This window comes from Oncorhynchus tshawytscha, linkage group LG08 (genome assembly GCF_018296145.1).
Source record: "Oncorhynchus tshawytscha isolate Ot180627B linkage group LG08, Otsh_v2.0, whole genome shotgun sequence".
Classification (NCBI taxonomy): domain Eukaryota; kingdom Metazoa; phylum Chordata; class Actinopteri; order Salmoniformes; family Salmonidae; genus Oncorhynchus; species Oncorhynchus tshawytscha.
In genome coordinates this window covers 37956089-37983397 of record NC_056436.1, presented here as the reverse complement: position 1 = coordinate 37983397, position 27309 = coordinate 37956089, and the positions used below count along the sequence as shown (strand labels likewise).

The window sequence follows — 27309 nt, the reverse complement described above, 5'->3', positions numbered from 1 at the left end:
ACCACACCTGTCAGATTAATGGATTATCTTGGCGAAATGCTCACTTACAGGGATGTAAACAAATTTGTGAGCAAACTTTGAGAGAAATAAGCTTTTTGTATGTATGGAACATTTCTGAGGTCTTATTTCAGCTCATGAAACATGGGACCAGCGTTTATTATTTAAATACTGTTCTGTTACCAGTTAAAAACTACTAATACTTCCAGCAACAGCGTTAGTATTGTGTTGTTGTTGCTGTTTTGTACAGGGGACTATAACAAAAAAACTCATTATCATTATAGTATGCAAAATGAAACAGTAAATCGATATTTTTTAATTGATTTCTATAATATCTTGTTTATATTTTCAATAAATGTATGTTTAGTAATTTAAAACAGTTTTTTGTGGTTTTAAATCACAAAAACGTCCTGTTAATAGGGACTTTCATTTTGAAAAAATATCAAGCGTGATCACGTGACCTTAATGTCGCTAGTTTCACAATGCTGCGCAGTAGCTCGCTTTACATGGAAATGGCGCCCGCGTTGAACTCTAGCAAGAAGACAGTTCTGTAGCTAGCTAGTCTAGATCAGAAGACTTGTTAAAGACACGGTCCTTCATACTATAATATTTGTGGGTTATTGACATTTGTCTTCAAAAACAAAAGGGATTCGGAAGAAAATCGTATTATTATGACAGAGCCGAAGAAGAGTCGCAACCGAAAAGACATTACCGCATTTTAGTACGTCGACAACATCAGACAGGTAACGTTAACGTCTTGCTAGTTGTACAGTTACCGGTAGGTAGCCAACTAGAACAGGTTTTGTATTCTAGCTACGCTGCCAGTTGGTAGAATGGGCGGATTAGCTGTCAAGCACAAGTGAGCAGTACATTTAGCTAAATCGGCTTTGTACCTAAAGTTAGCTAGCTATTTTAGTTAGGTAGCAAAAGTTAGGTGGTTAGTTAGGCAGCTAATGTTAGCATAATGCTACCTCATGCGAGGTTTTGATTCACCCGCCTCACAATCATAACGTCAACGTAAGACATATGGAAAGTGTCATCAGTGACCTAGTTCGTGTGGTGTGCAAGTTAGATAATCCCCCACCTCACATTTTCCACCAAACAAACAATTTACCTTAACAACACTCTTTTACTTTAGACGTGCTGCAACTAACGTGATGTCTGTGTTTTGGTAGTCTCGCGTTGCCATACCTCCAAAAATATGTCGTTGTCACACCTCCGTTTTAGGGAAAGCCTCGATCGAACCGATTATTGGATTTCAGTACAGCAGAAGTACATTAATTCCCAATTTAACGCTGCGTTTGCCTTGAAGTATTGTGTTTCATGCCTCGACCACAGCGATAGTGTTCTTGCGCAAAATGTGACGCAGCATCATCTGGATAAATCTACCCAAATCGGAAACCGTGGATAGATGGTAGTATTCGCGCAGAACTGAAAGTCGAACCACCGCATTTAACCATGGCAAGGTGACTGGGAATATGGTTGAATACAAACAGTGTAGTTCAACGGCTCAAACACAAGACGTATCAAATTTTATTGGTCACATACACATGGTTAGCAGATGTTAATGCGAGTATAGCGAAATGCTTGTGCTTCTAGTTCCGACCATGCACTAATATCTAACAAGTAATCTAACAATTTCACAACAACTACCTTTTACACACAAGGGTAAAGGAATGAATAAGAATATGTACATATAAATATATGTATGAGCGATGGCCGAACGGCATAGGCAAGATGCAGTAGATGGTATAGAGTACAGTATATACATATGAGATGAGTAATGTAGGGTATCTAAACATTATGTAAATTGGCATTGTTTAAAGTGACTAGTGATACATTTATGACATCCAATTTTTAATTATTAAAGTGGCTAGAGATTTGAGTCAGTATGTTGGCAGCAGCCACTCAATGTTAGTGATGGCTGTTTAACAGTCTGATGGCCTTGAGATAGAAGCTGTTTTTCAGTCTCTCGGTCCCAGCTTTGATGCACCTGTACTGACCTCGCCTTCTGGATGATAGCGGGGTGAACAGGCAGTGGCTCGGGTGGTTGTTGTCCTTGATGATCTTTTTGACCTTTCTGTGACATCGGGTGGTTTAGGTGTCCTGGAGGGCAGGTAGTTTGCCCCCGGTGATGCGTGGTGCAGACCTCACTACCCTCTGGAGAGCCTTACGGTTGTGGGCGGAGCAGTTGCCGTACCAGGCGGTGATGCAGCCCGACAGGATGCTCTCGATTGTGCATCTTTAAAAGTTTGAGTGATATTGGTGACAAGCCAAATTTCTTTGGCCTCCTGAGGTTGAAGAGGCGCTATTGCGCCTTCACCACGCTGTCTGTGTGGGTTGACCATTTCAGTTTGTCTGTGATGTGTACGCCGAGGAACTTCAAACTTTCCACCTTCTCCACTACTGTCCCGTCGATGTGGATAGGGGGGTGCTCCCTCTGCTGTTTCCTGTAGTCCACGATCATCTCCTTTGTTTTGTTGACGTTCAGTGTGAGGTTATTTTCCTGACACCACACTCCGAGGGCCCTCACCTCCTCCCTGTAGGCCGTCTCGTCGTTGTTGGTAATCAAGCCTACCACTGTAGTGTCGTCTGCAAACTTGATGATTGAGTTGGAGCCGTGCATTGCCACGCAGTCATGGGTGAACAGGGAGTACAGGTGAGGACTGAGAATGCACACTTGTGGGGCCCCAGTGTTGAGGATCAGCGAGGTGGAGATGTTTCCTACTCTCACCTCTTGGGGGTGTCCTGTCAGAGTCCAGGATCCAGTTGCACAGGGTGGGGTCGAGACCCAGGGACCCATAGGTATTTTTCTTGTCCAGATGGGTTAGGGCAGTGTGATTGCGTCGTCTGTGGACCTATTGATGCGGTAAGCAAATTGGAGTGGGTCTAGGGTGTCAGGTAGGGTGGAGGTGATATGGTCCTTGACTAGTCTCTCAAAGCGCTTCATGATGACGGAAGTGAGTGCTAACGGGGCGACAGTCGTTTAGCTCAGTTACCTTAGCTTTCTTGGGAACAGGAACAATGGTGGCCCTCTTGAAGCATGTGGGAACAGAAAACAGCTGTTTTCTGCCAAATGTGTTGCGCTACTGTATTTTCTGTCAAGGATGGCTATAGTTGCACGTCCCTGATCACTCTATTAAAGCCCAAAAAAAACACTTGACTTTCAATGTAAAACGCGACCCCTGTCAACACACAGCTGGACTCACCTGCTCCCGCTTTCCCCTGTGTGTATTGACAAACACGTGGCTCGACTGTTCTGGAAACTACGTAAGCTTCATGATGTTAACTAATGTGACTGGTGAAATGAAGAACGCAATCTGCTTCATCTCCTAACATTAAGTAAAGGTATTTACTTAAAAAGTAGCTACAAATATTAAAATGTAGGTATGATACTGGATGTCAATGGGCTACTATATTCACACCTGTCAACATGTTACTCAGCACCAAGACAAGGACACATGCACAGACACTCATGCTGGCTGCTGCTGTTACTCCAGCAGGCCCAGAGCCCAAACCTTTGACAACTGGGAACCATAACTCTGCTGAAAGACCTCTCCCCCCCCAATAGCCCCAAAGATAAAACCTGGTGTAGGCTTACAGAGAGACAGTTTTCACTCTCTTATTGTCTGATTTGAATTGAGTTGCTAAACCTTGGAGCGTGGTGCTACTGCAGAAAGCAATGAGAACCCTGTAGGTTTTGACGCCCATATGTGCCACATCCACAAAGTTTGGACGATACGAAGTACTCTCTAAAGAATTGCAAAAGTAATGCAATGTTTCATGTTCTGTATGTGTACGTAACACTGTCATGTTTTGTGTGCAGTGAGTGAACATGCGTGACCTGGCTGCCCAGGTCACCAGCAGCCTGCTGTGTTTCCCGAAGGTGACTGTCGACGCTCTGGGGGAGGATGAGATCACCCTGGACTCTGTGCTGCGCGGGAAGTTCACCGTCGGTAAGTCGACGTGTGTCTGCACGGCGGCCATCGCTCACCAGCTGACCATGCTGGAGAGGGTGGAAGTATGGCATAGTCACGAATTGGGCCTGTACTGTCGGCACCCTCAATTCCCTAACTTCACAACAACCAAAAAAACGTTTGGGTTTCCTGTCTACGTTTTAGCCATCACCTTTTGCATTTCTGCAGTCTTCATATCATACAAATGAAACCAAGCATGCAGTATCATGTTATAAATGGAGGGGTTCTATAATAAACTTGTCAACCAGTAGGCCCTGTCTGTCTGCTTCCTCCCTACCTCACTGACGTGCTCCCCTCTCACTTGGCGCAGGTCGCAGCGGGCTGGCCTGGCTGGCATGTGGGCCCCAGCTGGAGGTGGTCCATGCGGTGACGGGCGAGCGTCTGTCCGCCTACTGCTTTAGCGGCGAGGGGGAGCACCCCCCAGGCGTGCTGGCGGCCAGGGACTTCTCCTGGCTGAAGAGGACGGGGCTGCTGGTGTGCCTGGAGGAGGCCCAAGGTAGCATTCTGTGTCTCTACGACCTGGGCATCTCCCGAGTGGTCAAGGCCGTGGTCGTACCGGGCAGGGTGAGTGCTCTCATCTTCCTGTCTCTCTCTTTCATATTCTCTCTCACCCTCCACTCCTTTCGCTTTCATCAACCGGTTGATTTGATTGATTGTGACGTCGACTGACTAACTGCTAATGTGTTGATTGGCAGATCACGGCCATCGAGCCCCTGGTGAGTTATGGCGGGGCCAGTGCTAGCACACAGCACCTCCACCAAAGCCTGCGCTGGTTCTTTGGTGTGGCAGCTGTGGTCACGGACCTGGGACACGTCCTCCTGGTGGACCTGTGTCTGGATGACCTGTCCTGCAGCCAGAGTGAGCTGGAGGCCTCAGGTCAGCCTTTGTGTGTGTGTGTGTGTGTGTGTGTGTGTGTGTGCTTAACTTTACATAACCTAAACTGTACTGGCCAGCAGTCCCTCTGAAGATTGTGTGAGAGTGTTCAATGTGTCTTTGTTTTCTTTGTTTTCATCTCTAACCTCCATCCTCTCCAGACCTGGAGGTAGTGACTAAGTCCCCGGCTGAGATCCCCCGGCTGCGCGAGCAGGAGACGCGCCAGGGGAGACACCTCTGTCTGCAGCTGAGCAGCCCCACGGGCACGGGGGCCACGGCCCTGCAGTACATCCCCCGCACCAACCAGCTGGCCGTGGGCTTCTCCGACGGATACCTGCAACTCTGGAACATGAAGACGCTCAAGAAGGAGTGAGTTGACGACCCAGTGGTGACGCGATGGGAAAGCCACAGACTGTGTGGGTTGGTCTGATGGCCTCCTCTGCTGTGTTCTCCCCCAGGTATCACTCCCAGCTAGAGGGCGGAAGGGTGCCAGTGTACGCGTTCACCTTCCAGGAACCAGAGAACGACCCCCGTAACTGCTGCTACCTGTGGGCTGTCCAGTCTGCCCAGGACAGGTAAGTTGTCCTTCCCTCTCCACCTGCCGGTCTGCCTCCCTGGGCCGCAAAGCTCGAGGCCTCTTGGAAGGGGTCGTAGTGTGTACTGCACACACCAGATCTGCGTGCAATGTGTATTTCAAAAAACGTGTGAGGTGTGCTTGTTTTCACTTGCCCGGCACAATGGAACTGGTGGAACAGTTTCATCTCCAATCAGCTGGGCTAGACAATCGGGGCCCTCTCTTTCTAAAATTATCCGCCGCAATTGTTGCAACCCCTATTTACTAACCTGTTTAACCTATCTTTCGTATCATCTGAGATCCCCAAAGATTGGAAAGCTGCTGCAGTCATCCCCCTCTTCAAAGGGGGAGACACTCTAGACCCAGACTGTCATAGACTTATAACTATCCTACCCTGCCTTTCTAAGGTCTTCGAACGCCAAGTTAACAAACAGATCACCGACCATTTCAAATCCCACCGTACCTTCTCCGCTATGCAGTCTGGTTTCCGAGCTGGTCATGGGTGCACCTCAGCCACGCTCAAGGTCCTAATCGATATCATAACCGCCATCGACAAAAGACAGTACTGTGCAGCCGTATTCATCGACCTGGCCAAGGCTTTCGACTCTGTCAATCACCACACTCTTATCGGCAGACTCAACAGCCTTGGTTTCTCAAATGACTGCCTCGCCTCGTTCACCAACTACTTCTCAGATAGAGTTCAGTGTGTCAAATCGGAGGGCCTGTTGTACAGACCTCTGGCAGTCTCTATGGGGGGGCCACAGGGTTCAATTTTCGGGCCAACTCTTTTCTTTGTATATGTCAATGATGTCGCTCTTGCTGCTAGTGAGTCTCTGATCCACCTCTACGCAGACGACACCATTCTGTATACTTCTGGCCCTTTGGACACTGTGTTAACAACCCTCTAGACGAGCTTCAATACCATACAACTCTCCTTCTGTGGCCTCCAACTGCTCTTAAATGCAAGTAAAACTAAATGCATGCTCTTCAACTGATCGCTGCCTGCACCTGCCCGCCCAGCATCACTACTCTGGACATTTCTAAGTCAGAATTGTCCAGAGTAGTGATGCAGGTGCGGGCAGCGATCGGTTGAAGAGCATGCATTTAGTTTTACTTGCATTTAAGAGCAGTTGGAGGCCACAGAAGGAGAGTGGACGACTACAAATCCTAGGTGTCTGGTTAGACTGTAAACTCTCCTTCCAGACTCACATTAAACATCTCCAATCCAAAAATGTAATCTAGAATTGGCTTCTGATTTCACAAAGTATCCTTCACTTGTGCTGTCAAACATACCCTCGTAAAACGTACTATCCTACCAAATCCTTGACTTCGGCGATGTCATTTACAAAATGGCCTCCAACACTCTACTCAGCAAACTGGATGCAGTCTATCACAGTGCCATCTGTTTTGTCACCAAAGCCCCATATACGACCTGTTGGCTGGCCCTCGCTTCATATCCGTCGCCAAACCCACTGGCTCCAGGTCATCTATAAGTCTTTGCTAGGTAAAGCCCCGCCTTTTCTCAGCTCACTGGTCACCATAGCAGCACCCACCGTAGCACGCGCTCCAGCAGGTATATTTCACTAGTCACCCCTAAAGCCTCCTTTGGCCGCCTTTCCTTCCAGTTCTCTGCTGCCAATGACTGGAACGAATTGCAAAAATCACTGAAGCTGGAGACTCATATCTCCCTCATTAACTTTAAGCATCAGCTGTCAGAGCAGCTCACAGATCATTGCACCTGTACATAGCCCATCTATAAGTAGCCCATCTAACTACCTCATCCCCATATTATTATTTTATTTTTTTTGCTCCTTTGCACGCCAGCATCTCTACTTGCACGTTCATCTTCTGCACATCTCACTCCATTGTTAATTGCTAAATTGTAATTACTTCGCCACTACGGCCTATTTATTGCCTTACCTCCCTAATCTTACCTCATTTGCACACACTATATAGATTTTTTCCTATTGTGTTATGGACTGTACGTTTGTTCATTCCATGTGTAACTCTGTGTTTGTGTCACACTGCTTTTCTTTATCTTGGCCAGGTCACAGTTGTAAATGAGAACTTGTTCTCAACTGGCCTACCTTTTTTAAATCAAGGTGAAATAAAAATAATAAAAAATGTGGGTTCCCAGCCCCTTTGGTGTTGAAGCAGTATAGTGGAAGCTCGCCATTTCACAGCTTGTATATGCAAATGCAGCCGTGGTACACTGCGGTCACATCACTGTTCAACTCAGGATTTGCCTTTATTTTTGCATTAATACCCATGCAGTGTTAACCACCTCTTGCAAATACATGACTTGGTGTATTTGCTGCCTTTTTAATACACCCTCTCTCTCAATTTGCTTTATTGGCATTACATAAAATGTACACTACCATTCAAAAGGTTGGGGTCACTTAGAAATGTCCCCTGTTTTTGAAAGAGAACCATGTTATTTTAAATGGACAAAAAAAAAACATCAAATTGATCAGAAATACATTGTTAAGTGACTTGTAGATGGAAACAGCTGATATTTAATGGAATATCTACATAGGTGTACAGAGGCCCATTATCTGAGGCCCACTATGTAGATATTCCATTTAAAAAATCTGCTGTTTCCAGCAACAATAATATTTTACAACATTAACAATGTCGACACTGTATTTTTGATAAATGTAATGTTATTTTAATGGACAAATTAATTAAATTAATGTGATTCTCTTTAAAAAACAAGGACATTTCTAAGTGACCCAAAACTTTTGAACGGTAGTGTACATATTGCCAAAGCGTACTCATTTACAATATTAACATAATTATAATATTGATAATCATCAATATTATCAACGGGACAATAGTAACAGTAATAATCCAGGTTCAAAATAACAATGTTATAGGCCTCCCAGGTTGCGCAGTGGTCTAAGTCACTGCATCGCAGTGCTAGCTGTGCCACCAGAGATTCTGGGTTCGAGCCCAGGCTCTGTCGCAGGCGGCCGCGACCGGGAGGCCCATTGGGCGGCGCACAATTGGCCCAGCTTCGGCCGGGTTGGGGAGGGTTTGGCCGCAGGGATATACTTGTCTCATCGCGCACTAGCGACTCCTGCCGGGTGCAGTGCACACTGACCAGGTCGCCAGGTGCATGTTGTTTCCTCCGACACATTGGTGCGGCTGGCTTCCAGGATGGATGTGCATTGTGTCAAGAAGCAGTGCGGCTTGGTTGGGTTGTGTTTCGGAGGAAGCATGGCTCTCGACCTTCACCTCTCCCGAGTCCGTACAGGAGTTGTAGCGATGAAACAAGATACCACAGAATTAGGGTGAAAAAAGGGGGTAAAATAACTTAAATAAAAAAATTTAATGATTTAAAAATAAAAAAACAACGGCATAGAGGACAGGTTGTTTGGTCTGTCAGACACTGTCCCTCATTTTATGGCAGGCAGCAATGTTGTGCGCTGCCAACCCCAACAGGACGGGTCGTCTATTCTCATCCGAGGTCTTTGAAACCTTGAATAAGGGTTTCAGTTTTGGGGAAATTACGCAAATTGTTTTATTTTCAGATTTTTTAAAACATTTTGTTTCTCTCTCCCTAGTGAGGCGGACGGGGTCAGCCTCCACCTGCTCCAGCTGGCCTTCAGTGAGAGGAAGTGTCTGGCCTCAGGGAAGATATTCTATGAGGTAACCGTAATATCAACCGTCTTCTAGGTTTTTACTTAGCTACCTTCTTCTTAGTTTATTTAAGCAGCCCAAGTTTGTTATTTTTCCCTATTACAGGGAAACGATCAGAATTGGGCTGCCTGTGTAAACACAGCCTTATTGTCTTGATCTATTCTGTGTAATTGGTAAATGGCCCATCTGTTCTGGTCTCTTTCGAGCCCCCAATGGATACAGAATTGTTCACCTCAAGGATCTTATTCTTTCTAAATGAAATAAGGAGCTATTCCCGCGTCCAGCCGCGGATCGCGCTGGGTCCAACTTCTGTTCAATGCCCCCTTTGTTTGGGAAAGACTCAGTGTGGGCTGTCACCCGAATGCTTTGGGTCAAGTATTTGGACTGGTAACATGCTTTTAAAGCCCAAAAGCTTGACGGTTTCAAAGTCTCTCTGGAGCTTTCTCAGCCCTAAAGATTTAATTTAGTCACCTGTTATTCCCAATCACAACCATACTTCTTCTTTACTTGGACATATTAAAATGCACTGCGTTGAGACCTTTTAAACGTTCCATCATTACCACTCCCTCCCTCCTCCTAGGGTCTGGAGTACTGTGAGGAGCGGTACAGTCAGGAGCTGAGCAGCACCGCCTTCCCCCTCAGGGCTCAGACCACCAACACCCGCCTGCTCAGCTGCCAGACCATTGAGAAGTTCCGACACCACCCAGACCGAGACGAGAGTATGAATGAAGGTACCCCTGCCTTCATTTTATCTCAACTCATCCCATCTCTTTCTGTTTAGGATTAGATTGGTGTCTTATTTACCAGAAAATACTCTCTCAGTAACCTACCTGGTTGGTATTGACTTACTAGACACCAAACGGAGACCTGAACTTGTCCGTTGCGTAACAATTTTCTACGGTGTGCACTAATTAATCTGACCCTAAACGAACGAATGTGGTTGTTTGCTTTTTCATTGTGGTCTCTGCTGGTCCTAAGGCTTCCTTCTCTCCTCGTTAGTTGCATCTCCAGACACCAGCGTGTCCATCTTCAGCTGGCAGGTGAAGGCCTATGGACAGGGCAACCCCTCCACCTACATCGGCGTCTTTGACATAAACCGATGGTACCACGCACAGATGCCCGACTCTCTAAGGTAGCATTCTGCCATCGAAATATCCCATCAAGTCCATATGTAAATGTGACCACGGTTGCCGCCTCAAATTTCGTGTTGTGCCCAACTGCCCGTAATGCCAGGCGTTTAAGAATCAGATTATTTGTTATTAGTTATCTCACTTGTGTTTTCTACATGTATTTTCACATATATTGTAGATTAGATTTTTACAAACAAGTCTATGTTGTTCGATGTCAATGTGAAATTATTTTCAAATCAGCAATGGTTGAGTTTGTGTGTTAGAACGGGGGAGTCTCTGCGCAGCTGTCCCTACCTTGCCGTGTGGTCTTTGGACACGGTGGTGGAGATGACGTCGCCCTGCCCCCTGCTGGACATCCTGGTGCACGAGCGCAGCCTGAGCCGTGGCCTGCCCTACACCAGCCCCCCGCCAGAACAGTTCTTCAAACCCACCACATACAACTTTGGCAAGTTACACACACACACACAAATACCCACACGCTGCAAGAGCCTTTAGACCAGGGGTAGGCAACTAGATTCAGGGTTGATTTTGTTGGAGCGGATCATCGGGGGGGACGGAACATAATTATAATAATGTGAACACTGCAAATTGACTAAAACTAAACCCAGAAAAGAGATTTATTTGTATTTTTTTATGCAGTTTCATACCTATTACATTTTTATATTGTGGGAATTCTTGCAAACAGACTTGTTAAAAAAAAAATTAGCTTGATTCCTGGTGGTTTTAGTCTTTATTTAAAAAAAAAAAAAAATATTACCGAAAAATGAAAATCCTACACTAAAGAGCTTTTGCGGGAGGCCAAAATCAATCACTTGTTGGAAGGTTTTGGGCCGCTTGTTGCCGACCCCTGCTTTAAACACCCTCACAGTAAAAGGTTTTATAAAGGAAAAGGCTTCAGTTGAGAAGAGGACTATGTTCAGAGACATTGGTTGCACTGAGTAATTGGAAATACATGTAGCTCTTTGGAGCCATTGAGATCAGTTTTGTAAGTGTCTTTAACGTGCTAAGTAGTTTTTTCCCCCTTGGAACAGATGCAACCTGTTTGCTCAACACTGGCCTCGTGCACCTAACTTGCTCTGGCTATCAGAAAGAGGTGAGTTAACCCTAGTTGTCACAACACAATTGGCTACTCCGTAGTCAGTACAGTATCATTTTATCTTAGCAAAAACAGTTAATGTGATTCCTGTCTCAGACTCTGAGCTTCCTGAGGAAGGCTGCTTCCTGCTCCAGTGACGTCATCTCAAACGGCTACTCCCGCTGCCTGATGTCCGGCCTGCTCTCCTCTCGCCTGGCCGACGTGCAGCCCTCCAGCCTCTCTCAGGTACAGACACCGCCTCTTTTCACAGGTCGCTCCTGTTTGTTCTACCAACTTTCTAGCGCCTAAAAGTTTAGGAACTATGTAATTCCACGTGGATGCATTGCGAGGTCATGGATAAAGTTCTGCGGTGAAGGTTGTTTTGTAAATGGGCTAAACTCTCTCACTCTCTCTACTCAGGAGGAGCAGTTGGACGCTATCTTGTCCACGGCGGTAGAGACCAGCTCCCTGGGTCTTATCACTGGCTGTATCAAACAGTGGACCGCTGAAGGTGAGACAACACACACCGACACACTGTTAGTTAGATCAACCCTGGCTGCGTCTCATTACTGCACGGTGGCCTCCTTTCCTCATCTCCTCTACTACATATACACTGATCGTTAGACACGGGACAGGTGAAAACAATAATGGTGGAAGCCGGCCCAGAATTTGCTCGCCAAGCCCAGTTCACTCACACCCGTGCAGATGGAGAGGGAGCCCGTTTAGTTTATTGAGATGTACACCTAGATTGGATTTCTCTAAAGTAACATTGTTGGCCTTAACAGAGCAACCAGGCTCTGCGGTGAACCTGCGCTACATTCTGGAGTGGGCCTGGGACAAGGTGGTTCTCACCAAGGAAGAGCTGGACGGCATATGTGAGTTTTTGTTTATTCTTTTTCATTCCCTGCTACAGTGTATGACACTGGCTGTCAGCACAGCTCTTGTGGAACTGCTTTACATTAGATTATTTAATACTCGCAGCTGCATATTTTCTTGGTAACTGTAGCAACTTGTGGATGTGTTTTAGATACTTAAAAAAAAAAGAATTCTACAAGCATTTATGGATTTCCAATCTTTTCTTGGCGCAGCAGATTTGGGATGCGTTTTCTGACTTCCGTCTTTCCTAAATGCGTTTCTCTGCCCAGGTGCGCCCCTGTTTGACAGCTCGTCTAACTTCACGGACCCCCAGACCCTCCAGCTGCTGCAGCACAGCCAGAGACTACTGGGGAACCTGAGCACCATCTTCCACTGTCTGCTCAGCGAGGCACAGGAACTCACTCAGAGAGGTAAAGCCCGAGGGGCATTGTTGTAGGGGGCAAATGAATTTCAATGGGAAACTGGGCGGGTGCATTGACGCGCTGCCCGTTGACCAAGCGGAGCAGCAACATTTCGAGAGACTGAGGCACACAATTGCATGTGTCGGTGGCCTCCACTCCTCAACACATTCACACGTCATGAGGTGTCAGTTGGGCATCATAGGGATTTTCTGTGTACAGGTTTGCTGGGACTCCTCAATAAGAACCTGGTGTCCAGCCTCATCTCCCAGTACGCACGGGTGGTCCTATGGTTCTGTCGGACCGGTCTCCTGCCTGAGGGCTCCGGTAAGACCGTGTGCTGAAGCAATTCAAACATCTGTTGTTGAGGTCAGACCATATTCCAGTGAACCCTTTTTTTGGAGACTAGTCTTCAGACCACTTTCATCATGTACACCAAAAGTAGTGGCCTTCATAGGTTATAGGGCACCGTTTTGGATGCAGCCCTAGAGATGTCCACTGGTAACAGATTTATAATAATGGTAATCCCCCCCAACCAGATGAGGACGCTGTGCAGATCTCCAGGCCGTTCTACAGCTACTCAGTTATCCAGAACTACTACACCCTCCGCAGAGAGGAGCTGCAGCAACTGTCCAAGTGAGTGCTGTTCACAACAGGCCGTTTACCTGCAAAGACCTGGTTCAGAACTAACAGTAAAACACCTCGACCCAAGACCGGAGGAGTTTAACTTCAGTTATTTTGTTATGTACAGTAATATTGGATATGAAGATAATTTTGTCTGTGATATTAGTGTCAATGGTCTGTTCTAAGCAATACCGCAAATTAGACTGTTCTGGAAAACTCCGAATTAACCACCTGCGTCTGCTCAGGGGGAAGTGGTGTGCCGATTGCCTGATGATTGACGGCCTGGTCGCCCAATGCGGGGCTCGTTTGGTTGACCTGTGGAAACGGGACGAGGGTGGGACGGGACAGTATCCGCCCCCTACGCTACACGTAAGCGTTTGGTAACCAGGCATACTCGCTCACAGCCCAAAAATGATCACAATCCCACCTTGAGCCGACGCTTTGACTGATGCCATGGAATTGACATTCCGATGTGGAAATGGGACGACAAGCTAAAAGAAACGCAGGTTGTGTTGATCATCTTCTCTCTGCTGTCCACAGGGCCTGCTTGATATTTACCTCCTGGAAAACATTGATGAGACTGCTAAGCACGCCATCGTATCCTGATCTCCTCTGTTTCCCGCCGTCCATCTCATTTGACCACATATTCACATCCGGGAGTTGGTTTAATTTGATTTGTCCAGTCCTTACACTCCTAACCCACATTCTAGCACCTGGACCAGAATGTCCAGGTGCTAGAACCACCACACATGCACGCACGCGCACACACCCCGAATAGTGAGACACGACATCTCCCTCCTTCTGTGTGTTTGAGCCTTAACCCCTCCCCCAGGTGATCTACCTGCTGCTGGATGTGATGTACTTCTCTAACAAGAGCGGGGCGTCTGTGGAGTCCTTCCCCAATGCCTTCGCAATCCCCATCGGCCTGGTCAAGCTGGTGCAGGGCCTCTGGCTGCTGGACCACCACGACCACCAGGTACACACACAACAATTGATGAGCATTGTCATACACTCCCATGTGGAATTTGTCATGTACACAGAGTAAACCAAACATTAGGAACACCTTCCGAATATTGAGTTGGACCCCCCTCCCTCCCCTTTTTGCCCTCAGAACAGCCTCAATTTGTCGGGGCAAGATGTCGAAAGCGTTCCACAGGGATGCTGGCTTATGTTCATTCCAATGCCTCCCACAGTCGTGTCAAGTTGGCTGGATGTCCTTTGGGTGGTGGACCATTCTTGATACACACGGGGAAACTGTTGAGCGTGGAAAACCCAGCAGCGTTGCAGGACTTAAAACAAAACCGGTGTGCCTGGCACCTACTACCCGTCTTCTGTCTTGCCCGTTCATCCTCTGAATGGCACACATACACAATCCATCTCTCAAGGCTTAAAAATCTGTATTTAACCCGTCTCCTCCCCTTCATCTAGTCTGGTTTGAAGCGGATTTAATAAGGGAGATAAATAAGGAATCATGTCTTTCACCTGGTCGGTACATGTCATGGAAAGGGCAGGTAGTCTTAATGTTTTGTACCCTTGGCGTATACTGTTATATTTTCTAGAATGATTAGTTGGTAGATAGTTGGTAGTGCTAAAACAGTCCTCCATTTGTCCCCTTTGACCCTTCCAGAACTCCCTGGAGCTTCTCCTGCATCCGGCCACCTCTCCGTCCCTGTGGGGCTGGCAGCACGGCCATGTCCTGCAGGCTCTAATGTGCCAGGGGCAACACGGAGTCGCCCTACGCTACCTCCATGTCATGAAGCCCCCTCTCTCCTCCACTGCTCAGGCCCAACTCTGCCTCTCTGTGTTGCTACACAACAGGTGGGGGTGTGTTTCCTGGCATCCTTGCCAACAGTGATTGCGTTGTGAGTTTTGATAACATAAACGTGTGTGTGATCTCTCCTCCTCCCCTCCATGTGTGTAGGTGTCTGGTGGAGGCGTTGGCCTTGCTGAGGCAGCACTCCAACCGTCTGAACGCGGAGGAATTGTTACGGTTCCTCTATGAGACCTGTCAGGAGCTGGGTCTCATGAAGGAGCTGCTCAAACTGCCCCTGGGCCTCGCTGAACAGGTACGATGCCATGTTCCCCCGGGTTTCCTTTCTGACAGGGTGGTGAAACCAGGAAGCTAAATTATACTGAACAAAAAATGTAAATGCAACAATTTCAAAGATTTTACTGAGTTACAGTTCATATAAGGAAATCAGTCAATTGAAATAAATTCATAAGGCCCTGATCAATGGATTTCACATGACTGGGAATACAGATATATATCTGTTGGTCACAGATACCTTAAAAAAAAAGAGTAGGTGCGTGGATCAGAAACCCAGTCAGTATCTGGTGTGACCACCATTTGCCTCATGCAGCGCGACACATCTCCTTCACATTAAGTTGTTCAGGCTGTTGATTGTGGCCTGTGGAATGTTGTCCCACTCATTTTTAATGGCTGTGTGAAATTGCTGGATATTGACGGGAACTGGAACATGCTGTCGATCCAGAGCATCCCACACATGCTCAATGGGTGACATGTCTGGGGAGTATGCAGGCCATGGAAGAACTGGGACATTTTCAGCTTCCTAGAATTTGGTACAGATCCTTGCGACATGGGGCTGTGCATTATCATACTGAAACATGAGGTGATGGCGGCGAATGAGTGGCACGACAATGGGCCTCAAGATCAATTGTGTTCATTGTCCATAGCTTATGATTGCCCATACCATAACCCCACCTCCACCATGGGGCACTCTGTTTACAACGTTGACATCATCAAACAGCTCACCCACACGACACCTTACACATGGTCTGCTGTTGTAAGGCCAGGTTGGACGTGCTGCCAAATTTTCTGAAACGACGTTGGAGGCAGCTTATGGTAGAGAAATTAACATGACATTTTCTGGCAACAGCTCTGGTGGACATTCCTGCAGTCATCATGCCAATTACATGCTCCCTAAAAACTTCAGACATCTTTCGCATTGTGTTGTTTGACACAACCGTACATTTTAGAGTGGGCTTTTATTGTCCCCAGCACAAGGTGCACCTGTGTAATGATCATGCTGTTTAATCAGCTTCTTGATATGCCACACCTGTCAGGTGGATGGATTATCTTTCATTTCAGCTCATGAAACAGGGAACCAACACTTTTTCATGTTGCATTTATATTTTTGTTCTGTGTATATTTTCTAAATATATAATGCAATATATTATGCCATTTAGTGGACGCTTGTATCCAAAGTGACTTGCAACAGTGAGTGCATACATTTTGGTATTGGTGGCCTCAGAACCCAGAACCCTGGCGTTGCTAGATGAATGCTCATCATTAAAAAACAAAACAAGATTGTGTTCAGAGGTTGTGCCTATCCTGTCCTTGAAGGTTGTGTGTGTGTGTGTAGGAGTGCTTGGAGAGGTTCCTACAGGGTACAGGGGGTCTCCAGAACAGGGAGCTTCTGATGGTGCACTACCTGCAGCAGGCCAACTACGTCCCCGCCCTGCAGCTCAACCACACCCTCAAGATGAACACAGTGGTACGTACACATTTACATTGAATAAACTTCAAGTAAGTCTGACTCATTAATACACTTCATCATGCTCAAACATACAACTAGAAATGCTGTAAGAAAAAGTTGTAATGAGAACAATACAAGTGTTAGAAATGAGTCAATCAAGGAGCCCCAACATGGGTTCCGGTTGTGTTGAGACGGCGGTTTGCGTTATTGTTGCGGTGTTTCTGTATGTTTCCATAAATGTTTCCATTCCGTTCATATATCGGTTCTCCAGAATGAGAGGGATCCCAAGTTGAAGGAGAGAACCCACACGAGGAACTCTATCCTGGACCAGTACGGGAAAGTTCTCCCTCGGGTCCAGAGGAAGCTGGCCACTGAGAGGTCTAAGCCGTACCACCACCCTGCCACCATCCTCAGAGAGGGTACGGGATCTCACCCAACTTCTAGCTTCTCATTAACTACTCTGTACACACACTTTCGGTGTTCAACGGACAAGAATATGCTTGACTTGGATGTTGGTGGTACTTCTGTTCGGATTCAACCATCATGTGAATTGGATTGGAACAAGTGTGTTTGTGTCTCAGCGTTCTATTCTGTGGAACCAACTATGACCTTTAGCCTCTGTTTTGGATGCATTGATTCCTTTTGTATAAAACGGATGTGTTGCATGTTTTTTGCGTGACCCTTGACTTCCTCGTGTGTTCTTCCGACAGTGTCGCGACCACAGCCCCTATCGACCATCGCCAAACGGTCGGCCAATGAGAACGTGCTGACCAGAGCAGCGTTCATCAACAATGTCCTGTCGAAGATCGAGGAGGTGTGGGTGGGAGGGAACGCCATGCCCCAGTCCTCGCCATTCAAGAGGTGAGACCGCTCGTTCCTGTCCCAAACCCAACCTTATCTTTTAGTTGAATGGTAAGTGGCTTTGTATCTCTGTTCATTGAATGGTTGTCCACTCTCCACACCACCCAGCCCCAGTGCAGCAGAGGCACTGTGCCCCAGCCCCCTGTTCCCCTCCCGGGATCTGCCCGAGGCCTTCGTGGGCACGCCTATCACCATGACCTCCAAGAGGAAGTCCAGGTACGACACAGGGGGCCAAACTCCAAACTTGACATTTTTGCATGTAATACATAGTACATTGATGTCAATGGGAGATGTGGGTGGAAGTTCTCGTTATGTATATGTTTCTCAAGTGTGTGCTTGTATGGAAGAAGCACTATTGTATAGAGGGCTTTGACGTGATAGTTTTGACACATCTGACATGCTTTCTTAACTTCCTCTTCCTGCCCCCAGGCTGCTAGAACTGGTGGTGCACCCTTCCCCTCAGACCACTCCCCCGGAGGGCTCACGGCCACTGCTGACGCCCCCCAGGTCAGCCACCTCCTGGAACCCCCCAAAAAGCATCAACAAGGCCCCAGAGCTTAGTCTGCTGCAGACCCCACAGGTGGTCAAGGTGAGACACCGACCAAGGGGAAGGGCGTCGACCATCACCACTGTCACATGGGCTCTCACATCCATTCCAAGGCGCTGTTGAGGCTCACTGGCACGGGGGTGACCCGACACCCTAGTTTTATAGGATTTTCAAGCTAGGTTGGAAATGAACTCCAACTAGAAGTCTCATGGTCTGGGATACCACTGTGCCTGAGACATGAGCCTGTCTGCTGCAGTCAGATACCATTGTAACGTTTCCTCCATTTTGAACTAATTTGTTTGTGTTTGAACGCCACTTTCTGCATGGTTGTGTTCTCTTTCCGTAGCGAGCACGAGCGCTGGCGGCATCCGGCCCCGTGTTCTCGGCCTTCACCCCCCAATCCATCCTGAGGAGCAGCTTGCGCCCCATGGCCACCCCCACTACCTCCCCTGGGCGCTCTGTCACCCCCCCGCCGCGCCCCAAGGAGAGCCGCATCACCTTCATCAAGGAGACGGCCATGCCAGAGAAAGGCCCCCTCCGCTGGAGCAATTGGGTAAGACCCCCGGACCATTGGGCCACATTTAGCAACATACATTTTTTATTTAACTAGGCAAGTCAGTTAAGAACAAATTCTTATTTACAATGACGGCCTAATAACAGAGGGTTAACTGCCTGGTTCAGGGGCGGAACGACAGATTTTACCTTGTCAGCTCGGGGATTTGATCTAGCAACCTTTCGGTTAATGGCCCAACACTCTAACCACTAGGCTACCTGCCGCCCCTAGAATTTTGAGATTTCTTCTTGTAAACAAACATGGACCGTTCAGAAACTTATCCCTTGTGTGTGTTAATGATTTATGTTATTTTGTGCAGATCGCAACAGAGAATGAAATTAGTTTGCTGACCAGAGGCTCCCCACTGCCCAAGGCTGGACTGATGGCCTGGACATCACACCCTGCAGCTGCTGCTGATGAGGATGATGAAGAGTTGGAGGAGGATGAGGTGAAGGTGACACATGTGAAGTTCCTGCCACCACCGGTCTCACCAGAGAAAGGAGAGTCTGAGAGCGGCTCCTCTGGCCAAGAGGTCGTTGTGGTAGCCACGTTGCCAGGACGACTCAGCCTAGGCCTGGAAACGAGCCAGGCCTCTGTCCTATCAATAGACACCACCCTTGAGTTCCATGATGCACCTCTCCCTGAAGACCTGGAGAGGGAGGAGGCGCTTAAACAGCCAGCCAATGAAGTCGTAGACGAAGAGGAAGTGGTGGTTAACCTCAAAATTCCAGCAGTACCAGAAGTCCAGCCACCACAGGTGGAAGTGCAGCCTGCAACAGCCAATGAGCCAACTCTCCTCCAGTCTGTGGAGGAAGGGCAGGAAGTAAAGGAAGAGACCATCAACAGCCAAGAGGAAGTGGCTGTAGATCAGGAGGTAGAGGAGATGGACATCAACCCCAAACAAGAAGAGCCTGAGGCTAAACAGGATGAGGAAATTGTAGTGGAACCAAGGCTCACACAGGAAGTAGAACTGAAACCAGACACGGAAGTGTTTGAGGAACTGAACCTTGACCAGAAAGAGAAGCCCAACCATGAGCCTGCGGTGGAGACTGCAGAGCAGCCAGAGGTGGCGATGGTGGTAGAGGAGGAGACTGGAGAGGATGAATCACAACCCACTGCACCGATTGAACCAGTGGAAGACATGGAACATACAGGTGAGGGTTTCCCTTGTGAGGACTCCGCTAGGAAGAACTTACAGCTGCTCCAGCGGCCAAATGTAAAAACATTGCATTCATGTCCTGCTTGGTTTCAGCTCTGTGAATATATAGTGTGTTAAATTCTTCTCTCAGGAGTAGTATTGAGTCAAAGGGAACTCCCAAATTGAGCGTGCATCCAGCACAAGGTTGAGGTTTTCAATTGAAGGGATGGGTTGAAAATGACCCAAGACGATCAGAAACGTTAAATGGTTTTAGGGAGTCTTGCACAGTTTAGAGCTTCCACACAGTATAAGCCAAGGGCACAACCATTTCAAGTGATTTTTACTTTGATAATGTGCAGAGGGCCTGTTAGTGGAGCTCAGTGCAGGGAACTCTGATATAACCACAGTGGGAAAAGCTGACCGAGCTAAACCTAACAGCATTGGATATGAAGCTTAGATGAGTTTTACACAGAGACTGCTGATCCCGATGTAGTTGATTTTAAACCTATGCATAATGACGATGACCTTGTTGAACCCCTCTCTTGTGCCTTCTCCCTCCCTCTCTACCTCTTGTAGATCTGGACGAGTTTGTAGAGTGCCATCTATTTGGCAGTGTCCTGTCTCCACCCCTGACCCACTCGTGCATCCTCGAGACTTCTGACAACTGGACCTCCTTCAACAGGTGAAAACGCATCCCAACAACAGCATTGGGTGTGTATGTGTTTACAACTATTCATTGATATTAAACCTCTCCCCCCTGTGCAGTGAACCGGTGTGTGGCGTGGTGGAGGAGGAGGAGCCTGCCCTTATCGCTGCCCCCCCGGCCCTCACCACCCAGAAGTCTGTATCCTCGTCAGACACCACCGGGACTGACTCCCACTGTGAGTGACCTCTTGCTCGTGACCTTTACCCCATGACCCTAGGTCATGCGATGAGAGATCTAACGCAGGCCAACTGAACAAGCTACAACCACAAAGGATTATGTGTTCTGATTGGCCGGCAGTGGAGTTGGCACCTCTCGGGCCAATACCGACCAATGGTGTGGAATGTTCAGAATAGCTTGTTACTTCTTGTTGTCCTGTATCAGTGACTGCAATTGATGGATATCTTCCCTCCCTGTAGCTGTGGTGAGCCTGAACGACAGTGAGGAACTCTCTAGTGCTGCGTCGGAGGATGAAGAGGAGTCGTCGTCAGACGCCCCTTCTGAGGACTCTGGCAGTGAGGTGGAGATCATCGAGGAGGTGCAGGGGAATGGGAGGCAGCGAGCTCCCCTGCCCCTACAGCCACATGCCCAGTTCCTGTCTGACCTATCGGAGCAGGACGCAGCCGTGCTCTCATTGGTCACCCCAGAGGCAGACCTAAAGGTAAAGCGGTCTTGTGAAATTCTAACTCATGCATATAAGTGGTGTGTAGACCTAAATACCGTGGGTGACTGTTCTCTCTTGTTTTGTGATTTTTAACCTAGATTGTGCTCTATAAAAGTTCTCATTCATCTCTCTGTGTGTTTCCCCTACAGATGGTGGAGGATGACATGGACGGGGAGGTGGTGATGATCAGGCTGGGGGCAGCAGGAGACGAGGGGGTCTGCTACACGGAGCTGAAGCCCTCCACCACCCTGCTGGTTCCTCTGGAGCTGCTGGAGGCGCAGGGGCAGGCCCTGGCAGACGGAGTCCGCCTGGGTCAAACCGAGGTGGGGGAAGGCAGTGAGCCGGAGGTACCCCTCTCTGAAGCCCACAGCAGCTTCTCTCTTATGCTGGAGGCTGAGGATGGGAATGCAGACATCGTACCACTGGAGGTACCACTAGAACCCACTGAGCATCTGACCGCAGAGAGAGCGTCTGACAAGCCTGCTGCTGACCCAGAGGTCATCTGCCTGGGCACAGATGACCAGGACATCCCCCTTGCTGAGGCTGATCCCCAGGAGAAACAGGGGACTGAGATGGACACCCTGGAGGGGATGGATACCTTGGAGGCAAGCTTTAATAGCTGGACGGAGGCAGAGACTGATGGACCTGAGGCTTTGTCGGAGGAGAATGTTCCTCAAGTCACAGACGTCCTGCCTGAATCCTCTGAGGCCGTGGCTGAAGATGAACTGACCGGGACTGAACCAACCAGATCAGCTGAAGATGGAGATGTTGACGTAGACAATGTAGAAGAGCCAGATGAGATCCCTGCTGAACCAACCGAAGCAGAAGAGCCTTCACCAGTCCTGGTTGAGAACGAGCAGCCCAGCAGAGCGAAGAAGGGAACAGATGAGGTGACCATGGAAGAGGAGACTGTCCCTTGTGCTCAGAGTCAAGAGGAGGAGATGAAGGCTGATGACGTTGAGCTGGATGCTGAGAAAGAGATGGAGGAGCCTGTCGCTGTCCCTGCAGACCAGCCTCTGCCTCGGGTAGAAAGCAAAGGACCCATCCAGTCAGACAACCATGAACCTGCCCAGGGAGAAACCGTAAGCGGTGTGGCTACCCCTCAAACCGCAAAGCTCTCTACAGCAAGTGAGGAGGAGAGGGAGCCCATCAAGCCTCGCAACATCCAGTCTGAGTCTGTGTCTGAAACCTTGGAGGTCAGGAAAGCCCCATCCACCCCAACGCGCAGGGCCACCATGCAGAGGAAGACAGTGAAGTTCACCTCAGTGGAGCCAGAGAGACCTGGGTCAGAGGGTGACGAGAGGCTGGCAGGACAGACTGAGATGGAGACGGACTCTCAGGTCCCGGCCACGCCCAGACGGATCACCAGGAGTGGCCATCACGGACAGGACTCCAGAGTTCCCGTCACCCCTCGACGGAGCGCCCGGAAAACCGAACGCCAGCCAGAACCCGAGCCTCGGAGAGAGGAGAGGAAAGGAGAGGAAGAGGTCTCGGTCCTCATCACTGAGGCTGCTGTGGTCAACTCCAAGCCCACCCCGGCCAAACGGCACACCCAACAGAAGGCCACCCCGAGGACGGGAACTCGGCGGACCAGGAACACCCAGGTGGAGGGCGAAGAGGAACCAACAGCCATGGATGAAACAGCCAGCAAGGGGTCAGTGCTGTCGGTTAGACGCAGTGCTAGGAAGAGCCGAACTGGAACCAAGACCCCAGCGGTCCCTGAGGAAGAGAAGCCAAACGATGAAGAGGACATAAAGCAGACCAGCAGTCCAGGCAGGGTGACCCGCAAGTCGACCCGAAGGGGTGTGAACCTCGCCCTCTTCACAAAGAAAGAGGAAGTGTTCACCGTGGACCCTCCCCGCAGCCTTAGGAAGACGAGGGGTGAAGGCACCGCTGAGAAGACAAAAGACGCCCCCGTGTCGTTCTGTCGACCAACCAGGAGCCGTCTGTGGAACCACCAGGAGGAGGACCTGCCCCTGTTGGAGACGCCCCTGGAGGTGGACTCCGGAACTCCTGTGGCCGACGCCCTCATCAAGAGACTCCACGACGAGGAGGCCAAACGGGAAGTGGGTGAGACATTGGTCGTCACAGAGATGGTGCAAGCCAATAGGAGAGGTATTAAGTCGCAAGGTCAGTGGGCGCCCTCTCCACCCCCGATAGTGGAGATGATGGTGTCCGAGGCCGAACAGGGAAGCCCTGTCAGGGACTCATTCATCTACTCACCACCTCGGAGGAGAACTAGAGGTAAGGAGCTCCACGTCTTCACCACAATCAAATCAAACTAATGTATTTTATAAAGCCTTTTTTACATCAGCAGTTGTCACAAAGCACATGACAGTAACTGGGCCTGGGCCACAACGTCAAACTTTGTAGAGGAATATGAATGTTTTGGCTCTCTCTTACGTTTGGGATGACCTTCTGTCTGTGACAGGTAGGATAGCAGAGTCGCCCTGTCAGAATGGCGTGTCTGCGCCTCCCATTACTCGTACCAGGCGACCGGACGCCAGTGCAGCACGCCCTGTAAACGAGGTCAGTTGGTCACATCCTTTAGACTGAAACTAACTGTTAGACGAGACACAGGACTGGCCGTGTTTCATTTTCCTCCACAGCCTCCATGGCGGTGATGACGGTGGCTCCACCTATCCCTCCAATACGATTAGTGGTGCCTTTGCCATATTTTGCTCAACTATCCCGTCCTCTCAGAGCTGTGATCACAGAAGGAGCTAGGGGTTGAAATGGAACTGGGACGTGGTCATTAGGTCCATGTCAGGTTGCTGTTGGTCATCTTCAAGCTTGGTCTCTGCTGTGTGTATCTTCCTGTTGCTCAGGACAAGAACTCGTCAGGAGAGGAGGTGGAGATCGAGATGGCGGCTGCTAAAACCAGAACAACCAAGAGACGAACAACCAAGTAAGTCCTCTTGACATACAGCCCTCTGTGTTTTCTCTCGATTTCTTCCCCTATCTGTCCTCAGAATAGCACACCATCTGCAATGTGAATGCTCCTACCCCACTCCTTCGGCTGTGTTTATTCCAGAAGTCACAACAAGATGACTGTTCCTCTCTTATTTTCCCCCTAACTCTCCCTCAGGCCCAAAGCAGCCCCGGCATCCCCTACCCCAGCCAAGGTGGATCTGATCTCTCCCATGCCCAGCCCGGCCGAGCGTGCCATGAGGAGGGTGGTGGAGGAGAACGAAGCCCCTCGGATGAACCTCCGACGTAAACGAGTGCTGGAGGCCATCTTCCCCAAACCAGTCACCCGCCGGAAGAAGCTATGATCGGATGCCATTTTCCCCCTAAAAAAAACTACAGCATCAACTTGAGAGCCTTCCAGACTCGGTCAGAACTCATGGGGTGTGTCTTCATCTCCTTTCCTTCATCTGAACTGCTCTGAAAAATAGGATGGGGAAGGGAGTATGGTGCCTACTGGGTATTTCCAATACATGTCAATGCAGATGAAGGAAAGGAGACTGAGAGGAATCCACTTTAGACTATAGAGATGCACCCGTGGACTGGACTCTACTCCTAGGAAGCGATTTTATTCTCCACCTTTCTTTTAAGAACTTTTGCAGCCTGCTGTTTTATATTTAAGAAGACAAACAAACCAGTGGAGAACATTTTTTTAAATGAATAATCAGATTTAATTTGGGAGATTGAAATAATAATTTTATATAAATTATTGTAATGTTTACAGGGAGGAAGACCGGTATTTGAACAACAAAAAAGAGTCTGAATTGGTTTTTATTTCTGGAGAACTCGTACATTTATATGAATTGATGGCTATGTTAATGGTCTCTTTTGCTATGTTATGAATAAAGTTGAATATTTGTGAATGATCTGATTTTATTTGTAGTGCGGAGCCGGCCCTAGTCACTAAGAGACCGCTTAGGGCCCCGCGGCCGCTAGGGGGCCCTGCCCCCAATTTTTTTTGATAGGGGTCTCAACTTAGTGGGGGGTCTCAACGTACTGTTAAGAGTTACAATAGAACAATACACAAGGTGTAATTTTGAAATGTGGTTGTCCAACATTTTTTCTGTCACTTAATTATCCCATGTCACCTACATTTGTTTAGATTGTTAAATTAGTCCAGCAATCTAAACTTGTAGTAATCATGGTTGAATTACTGATCGGACACACGGGGAACGTGATCAGGGGCTGTGACCTCCAGGGGGCCCCCTATGGATTTAGTTCTTCACTTACTCAGACATCATATTAATATGGCATAAGAGCGTTTGTTAAGTGACTGACTAAAATGTTAATGTAAATCATAGAGGGCAAAATGTGTACAACTGCAGGAAGATAACCAGGCTAGAGCCGGTTCTGTTGTAGCTTCTCAATAATGTTTGTCTCATAATCATATTGCCGATGTTAGCCTTAAGACAATTTTGTAAAGTTCATTTGCTGTTGTTTAAAAAAAATATCAATTCACACTAATTTGGGTTGTTTGGGGTTATTTTCCTATAATGTACTGTATCACTAACATGTACATAACCTGCACCGTGAATCCACTGGGGGTGATGATGCTTGTTTGCTTTTAAGGTCATTTGACCAGCTGAACGCTATTTTCAGATGAATGTAGAATGTCTTCAGTGACTTTTGACAATATGGTAAAAGCGGAAGTATTTCATTAAAAGTGAGCTGAATTTAACCGATTTTTCGCCTCTTTCAATCGTCCTCATTAGGAAATGCAACAGAACGAGATTTGGGTCTTTGAGGCATGCTTTGATGTGGGTGTCTCGAGTGTGGTCACATGTGGGAAGCGTTTGTGCATGCACTGAAAAAACAGTACACATTAAACTTGAAACTGTAACCTGGTGTAAAAAAAAAATGAAGTAGCTTAGAATTGATTTCGCCAATTAGCTTCAGTGTGCCGGTGTACAACCCTGGTTTGACTTTGGATAGCCTATCTGTGGGGCGAGTTGGGGGAGTCAATATATTACACAATGTAAATTGAACTTTTTTCATGTTGCACACTTCGTTTTCTTAAATGCTTTCAATTTTTATATGAATTACTACAATTTATAGTTGATTTAGGTTATTTAATTGAAATTTGGATTTATGGAAATGTTTAAATAGTGTCCCATGTACACTAATGTACTGCTGGTCCCTAACTAGCGCCATAGGGTCAGTGTGCTGAACATTACAATCGTGTTGCATGCAGCTGCGTGCAGAATTTATGATTACTTTGGTGCTGTGGATATGTGGGCAGGATTTAAATCAACCATCCCAAATCATTTATGTACCCTTCATTCTGTGATTTTTTTTCTCCTAGTCTCGCAAATCTCAGTTTGGGATTTACTTTGACCAACATTTATCGTATTTACACTTTAGTACATTTTGACTAGAATAAATATTTCCGACTCATCGATGCCACACAGGCAGTTTTCAACTAGAGAATACTTTCTTTTTTTTCAGTTGCTCTTTAAGAAGAGTTCATGTCTCCATCCAATGTTCTGTTATTGCCAGTAAGCAGCAAGTACTAAAACTGTATCCTGGATGGCTAGAAACCTTGATTGTGTACATTTAGTAGTCGAACACGCGTATTTGAATTGACACACCAACCAGGTTTCCATCCAACCCTTTTATGAGAGTGAAGTACATGTTGGATACAAAATGTCATGACAGTCCTTGATGTAAATGTGGACAAAACACAATACGCTAGACCAAGGTGGGATCTTCTTGTGTCATTAAAATGTATTATGCGAGAAATGTCGGAAGTGCTTTTATGCGCAAATATTGATTATAATAACCACGTCACGCACGCGATGACGTGTGGTCCAACTACAACTCGTCGGGAAAGCATGCTGTTTATTAGGATACTAATGAAATAAACGCTTAACTTAATAGGATGGTAAAAGTGCAAGGTGATGAGCTTGATGCTCCTTTCCAAAAAATATCGAGGTTCCTATTCTGGTGACATGATTATCGATGCTTGGCTGTCGTTTGAAAAACATACTTGCTCTTTTGTCCATCTCATGTAGGGTATATACTTGTATGTTTTATTCGATACATGGGACTTTAACAGCTAAATGTATTTTATGTGCACTACGTCATCACGCACATCGACCACAAGTCAATCAGGATAAACTTCTCTGGTGAGCAAATGCGCATGTTGATTTTATGCAGATGTTTGAGTATTCGCCTGAAAATCTGTCACCAATTGGATGGGGATCTAGCTACTGA

General features: G+C 47.7%; 1 protein-coding gene across 1 annotated transcript; it reads left to right on the top strand.

Moving 5' to 3' along the window:
• Positions 1-467: 467 nt before the first annotated feature.
• ahctf1 (AT hook containing transcription factor 1) lies at positions 468-25774 on the top strand. Its single transcript, XM_042325499.1, has 36 exons — positions 468-740; positions 3824-3953; positions 4285-4538; positions 4670-4850; positions 5009-5216; positions 5306-5422; positions 8988-9072; positions 9644-9794; positions 10063-10195; positions 10457-10638; positions 11225-11286; positions 11386-11514; positions 11689-11779; positions 12054-12143; positions 12414-12554; positions 12765-12869; positions 13082-13178; positions 13412-13535; positions 13707-13763; positions 13999-14142; positions 14794-14984; positions 15088-15232; positions 16550-16681; positions 16935-17082; positions 17374-17524; positions 17633-17740; positions 17954-18113; positions 18418-18624; positions 18944-19778; positions 20339-20444; positions 20528-20643; positions 20885-21126; positions 21279-23373; positions 23561-23658; positions 23958-24037; positions 24218-25774. Exons 2-36 carry the CDS (start codon positions 3833-3835, stop codon positions 24402-24404), a joined length of 7473 nt encoding a protein of 2490 aa, XP_042181433.1. The 5' UTR covers positions 468-740; positions 3824-3832; the 3' UTR covers positions 24405-25774.
• The last annotated feature ends 1535 nt before the right edge of the window (positions 25775-27309 follow it).

What these genes read in the sequence shown, in the direction of transcription:
- ahctf1 (XM_042325499.1), top strand. Translation starts at nt 3,833, where the DNA reads ATGCGTGACCTGGCTGCCCAGGTCACCAGCAGCCTGCTGTGTTTCCCG. An exon ending in CAGGGAAGATATTCTATGAG is followed by an intron (nt 9,073 to 9,643) that starts GTAACCGTAATA and finishes CCCTCCTCCTAG; the next exon opens with GGTCTGGAGTACTGTGAGGA. An exon ending in GCTCTGGCTATCAGAAAGAG is followed by an intron (nt 11,287 to 11,385) that starts GTGAGTTAACCC and finishes TTCCTGTCTCAG; the next exon opens with ACTCTGAGCTTCCTGAGGAA.